The sequence below is a fragment of the Cannabis sativa genome, chromosome 1, assembly GCF_029168945.1.
Source record: "Cannabis sativa cultivar Pink pepper isolate KNU-18-1 chromosome 1, ASM2916894v1, whole genome shotgun sequence".
Lineage (NCBI taxonomy): Eukaryota > Viridiplantae > Streptophyta > Magnoliopsida > Rosales > Cannabaceae > Cannabis > Cannabis sativa.
This window is the reverse complement of record NC_083601.1, coordinates 36276537-36282536: the sequence shown is the minus strand read 5'-3', so window position 1 is coordinate 36282536 and position 6000 is coordinate 36276537. Positions and strand designations below refer to the sequence as shown.

General features: G+C 31.4%; 1 protein-coding gene across 1 annotated transcript; it reads right to left on the bottom strand.

Annotated features, from left to right (window-relative positions):
- Positions 1-1919: 1919 nt before the first annotated feature.
- LOC115706417 (protein BPS1, chloroplastic) lies at positions 1920-4527 on the bottom strand. The gene is made up of 2 exons (XM_030634063.2): positions 4364-4527; positions 1920-3215 (listed from the first exon to the last, which is right to left on the bottom strand). The coding sequence occupies exon 2, from the start codon at positions 3198-3200 to the stop codon at positions 2127-2129; it is 1074 nt and encodes a 357-aa protein (XP_030489923.2). The 5' UTR covers positions 3201-3215; positions 4364-4527; the 3' UTR covers positions 1920-2126.
- Between the last annotated feature and the right edge of the window lie 1473 nt (positions 4528-6000).

Here is a 6000-nt window from a genome sequence, read left to right as displayed (position 1 = left end):
TTGTTAATCATATTAACCATATTAAGATAGTCAGTCTCAAACTGAACATTTTCACCAAAAAGATAACTTGAATTCCTACATGATGAAGAACAAGAGCTTTAGCAACTTCAGCCTAAAAATGTTCAATCATGTGCCAAATAGTCGAGGCAAAAACTAATCCCATGAGTATCACGTATAACCATACCCATACCACAAAAAAACTCATCACATCTAAAACTGCATCAATGTTAACCTTGAAGAAGCCCACTAAAAGGGGCCCCAATGAGGCACATGAGAAGAGAGGAAGAAGACACGAGCAACCTTGTTGCCCTCACAGAAACAATCTCTCTTGGTTTCAAAAGAGACTTTTGATAATCATACAAAAAATCACGAGCCCAATTGACCACCAGCTCAAGAGAAAAAAAATACTATGCACCTTTTTATTTCTCCTATACCGACCTTCACATAATGACAAGAGCTAGGGAAATTATTCTTTAAGTGTGTCTTTTGTCTGTGGCGTGGGGCTAAATGAGTTTTTCTATTTTCTCAGATTGTCAAATGGTTGTGCAGGGTTTGAATGCTAGGAAGGTTCCCATTTGGCAGGCTCACAAGACTTTTGATGACACCTTTCAGGTCTTCTCTGGTCTCCCCAATGTTCATATGTGTTGAATTCCTCGTGCTTATAATGGAGCTGCCCATGACTTAGCAACCCAAGCTGCTAGCCTGCTGCAAATTCCTTTTTTAAGTCCTTCTCTACTGGGGAAGTGGCACCTTTTGTTGCCACTATAAACTTTGGCTTCTAAGCTTTTTTGTCTTTCAATATAAGGTTGGTTTTAATTAAAAAAAAAAAATGAAGAAGCTAATTCCACTTGAGAAATTGGTAACAATAAATTGATAGTTTTAGTGTAAGGATGAATAAGTGGTTAAAAAAAAAAACTCTTTAGTCTTTAATACCGAAGCTTATAAAGAATCACCGTATTATTAGTCACATTTATCTTTTGGTTGTTATATTTACACTCAAAATATGAAGCATCAATATTTTTTATTATATTAAAAGTTAAAACATATATTTAAATCTTAAATTTTATTTACACCCTAATTTTAATAATTAAAATTGACATTCTCATTATTAATTTGTCGAAAATTACATTAATTATTACAACACAACAAAAAGAATGAAGAAAAAAAAATCGTACAACATAAAAAAATAAATTTATTATTATTTTAAATTACTTTTTATTTTCATATATGTATTTATATTTGAAACTATATTTGGCATTTGTAACTTTATAATCCAATTAGTTTTAAATCAACAAAATCGAACTTACAATTTTGTTTTATTTTTATTGTTTGTAAAATAGTGTACAAATCAAACTATTTTATAGAAAGTACATAAAATGAATATAAATAAGAATATTTTGTAATTTTATGATCTATAGATGTATTGAGTGTAAAAAAAAATTTCATTTTTTTTTAACTATTTCATCTGTTCCTTATAAATAGAAGAAAACTCCATCCAAGAGAATCTAATAGAAGAAAGAATAATACAACTCAACCTAGCTTTATTAGACGTAATCTTCCTAAATTCCGTATCCATGTAAGGAAATGGTCCCAGACAAAGTTTGTTCTAAGGTTTATCATGTCTCTAACTTGTTACTCTTTTCATGATTTACTTGGGGGACACAGCCAATGATATGCTTAGTTCTCAAGCACTCTTCATTGCAACAATCCAAAATATAATACCCTTTTTCATGTTTTTATGGTTAAAATACCCATACACCTTTTCTTTTTTTAATTAAGGTATGATATGAACCGGTTACACCCATACGTACCTGCTTCCTTGTACCTTGTTAAATATTGATTAACCACTCAGATGAAATGAAAAAAAGCCTACATAATTTCATAACGAAGATGCATAAAAAAAAAAACACTATATCACGGCACCAAACATTAACATTTTCATATATCAAAGCCATTTCACAGTACATCATCATACACATATTAATCATTGATAAACTAATAATATAATAGACCTTACAACTCACACCACACCCAATACAAGACAGTATACTTTGCAGTATAAGAGAACAGAAAACCCAATGTCTAAAACCTTCTGTATACAGGAGAATACTAAGCCTCGTTGCGTTTCACCTCACAACCTGTCCTACATTTCCCGTCTGCGTCTGCATCTTCTTCGGCTCAATCTTACTTCCATCAGCTCTTAGATTTGAGAGCAAGGCATCTCTTCCTGATAATACTATTTCAAAAAAGCCATCTACTTCCTTCGTAAGAAGCTCAATTCCTCCTGAAAAGCTATCACCTACTGTTCGCAATTCTGTAACGGAATTCTGGAAAACATCCTCATGATCAGAGGCAGACCCTTCTTGGATCATAGGATATAATCTCTTAAGTGTAACATCAACAGCTTCCAGCTCTGTCAACGCAATGGGTTTCCTGTTAGAAGTATTTCTAATTTCCTTATTTACACTAGTCTGCAAGTCCATAAAAGCTTGTGCCCACAAGTATGTCTCGGAAACATTTAAATTGAACAGCTTCTCTGCAGAACCAGAGAAGACAGCAGTAAAGACGCTATACACAAAAACAATCTCCACCTTAACTCCATACATAGCACGCATCAAAATCTTTCCTTTAGCAGAGTTCTTAACCTTTGGAAGATCAAGTGATTCAACCAGACTATCTAATATTGTCCAGCACTTGTCAAGTCTAGGATTCTTTGTATGAATATGCTTTCTAAATCCATCAACTGAAGAGCAGGCACGTGCAAGCTGCTTTGAAGGGGGTGACTCCAGATTATGCATGGCACACTTTAGGAAAAGCTGTCCCTGATTCAACCGTGAGAGCTCCGAGTTGAAAGCATTGCATATGTCAAGCAACTTCACGCTGATGTCCAAGTACACATCAATCCATTTCTCATCCCAGTCACAAACAGGAAGATCAAGATTACTAATGAGGGCTTTTATGTCATTGTAAGTTTCAGAAATGGATTCCATTGCTAACTTCATCCACGACAAACTGAACAAACTGAATATATCACTCTTGTTAGTTGGGTTCAGCTTAATCATTCTCTGAGCCAAGGTTTCCTCAAAAGAGTTCAACAGCTGAAGAAGCTTGGGAGACAACTGCGAGCCCTTAGGTGATATCATTCTAAAGGGATTTCCAAAAGGGAAGAAAGCTCGGTGCGGTTCCTGTGGGCGACTCATATTCAAAAGTAGTATCTGCAAAGACAATACTGTGTTAGAAATCCTACTAAAAAACCAACGAGTTAAAATACTCGCCTTGCCATTGTAGGATAAAACTCAACACAAAATAAATTTGGCTTGCCAACCAAAACAATCAGCAAATAATAAAATACCCTAGCTGGTTAAGTTCTAACCATGAATTTACAGGGAAAAATAAAATAAAGAATTCAAAGGAATAAAAAACGAGCTCCTAAGGAGAGCAGAAAGGAATATTTTGTTACTATGTTTGCAAAACATTGTAGCAATCAGATGGTTGATTGGGTACCGGATGAGACTGCTAAGGAGAGCAGAAATAATTTCAAATAAACCACCTAGAAAACGAAAACTAATTGTAAGATGAGTACAGAATTTCATGAAAATAGCCTTTATGAAAAATTTTATTAGCAAAATAACTTAATAAAAAATTTTATTAGCAAAATAACTTAATAAAAAATTTTATTAGCAAAATAACCTGGTCGCAAAAACAACCATGAATAACATGTGCGACCATAAACGACCCTTATATAGATCTACACAGTGCGACCTAGCATAGAGAAAATTAAGTGAGGTTATTTTGTAAATTTTAGTATTTGATATGGTTAGCTTGGCAAATTTCTCAAATTTCATTCTGAAAGAAGCCTCATCTCAGTTCCTCTATCCAGTTTTTCAGCAACCAAACGAAGTCAATTATATCTATACAGCCAAACCCTAACCCTTTTCGTCCAAAAAAAAAAAAAAAATCTCTTGATCCCCAAACTCTCGACTTCTTATTTATGTCTATCCCAGTAACAAAAACTACAAACAGAGCCATCTTCATAAAAACTTCACAAACAAAAACCATAGAAACAACACAACGCACCAGATCCAAACGTAAATTATAAAATAATAATAAAATTAAAGCACATAAGACGAATACATGCATAAAAACTATATATACAATCAAATTGACTCACCAAACTAACAGATCTGCAATAACCCTCCACCAATCGACGAGAAAAATTACCACAAGAACATACAGAAAATAAACCCTATTTCTCAGCTTAATCTACTGGGAAAAGGTCGTATAAACTATAGGATTGTGCTAAACCAAGCAATCAAAGGCGAAAAATGGTAAAATATAGATAAAAGAAAGAGATATTCATCACCAGAATCAACACGCTGAAAGAGAGAAGTTTCGAGGGAAGTTTCGCAATCGGCGCCTCTGAAATTTGTGGTCCGTTGAAATTTCTAGAGTTTTGTGCTGCCCTTTGTAGCTCAACAAGAGTTGGTGATAGACTCACCCAGCAAAATATAAAAAATATAGGACACGTGTTTGAAGGTGATATGATGGGCGGAAATTAATACTTATTTATTTATTTTGGACAAATTACCAAAAGACGTAAAAGAGAAATATTTATTTATTATTGGTTTTCAGAATATAAATAATGGAATTTTTTATTTTTACACTTTAAAATAATTTTTTTTTTTGTATTTTTACGAAATTTTATATAGAAAATTTTATTACAATTATCACTACAACTTAAATAGAAAATTATATTGCAACTAGCTGTAACTACTTTAAAAACCCAAATTGTAAATTTGAAAAAAAAAAATTAAAAAAAATTGTATATGAAATAATTCCCTAAAAACAAATATTTATTATTATTTTTTTCAGCAACGGGCAGATTCTTTTATCGCGTTTCGCCAGAGAGAACTGTTAAAAAGCAGGGTAACTATTACTATTTACAGTTTTTTTTTTTTTTGCTGGCTCTATTACTATTACAGTTGTTATGTTGATTTTTCTTTTTTAATGTAAAACCTCCTCTAATTTTATTCATTATTTAGGTAGTATTTGGTTTGTTGTAATGCTATTATGCTAATGTGATGAAATAAAAATAATAATAAGAATTGATTATAATGTTTGATTTATAGTTAAAATAATATTATAATCAAAATTATTATGTTTAATTTAGTATAAAAATGTAATAGAATAAATTTTATATTGAAAAAAATAATCCTATTAATTTTATTTTATAATTATAAAATATTAACAAAAAAAAGTAATATAAACCTTTGCCTTTTTTCTACTATATTTTTATTAAAATATTTTTTTTTGATGTTAATAGAGTCTAATTATAATGAGGATTACATTGATTTTGGTAAGTAATTATTATTACTATACTCAATATAATAATTATTACATTGTAATAATTATTATGCTAATTCATGTGTTGTGGAATTATCATTTTGCATCACTATTGAAAGATATAAAAGAACAAAAAAAAAATTACTCTCCACAAAGGAAAAAAAATAGCTAAAAATATCATTATAAAGCATAATAAATTGCTAAAGCTTTAACTTTTTTTTTATTTAAAATAAAGTGAAATTTTATTAGCAAACATCTTTCATGATTCCATCATGAAAACTAAAACTATGAGAGAAATCTTCACTCCTAAGAACATGATCAGCTACCAAATAGCTAGTTCTAGCTAAAAAATAAGTAATATTATTGGTAGATCGTTTAATACAAAAAATGGACACATCATTAATAATATTCAACAATACCTTACAATCATTGATTACACTCTCAAAATAGGACACCATTCGAATTGGACTTCTTATTGCTTGAACTACGGTAAGACAATTCGTTTCGATAATCACTCGACTTCATCCTTTGTTTTTAATCCAACTTAATGCTTTTTGTACTCCCATGGCCTTCGCACTTTCAGGCGACACAAAACCTTCTCTGCAGCATGTAACAGCTTCAAAAACCAACCTCGTAGAGGTTCGTGGAACACCAACA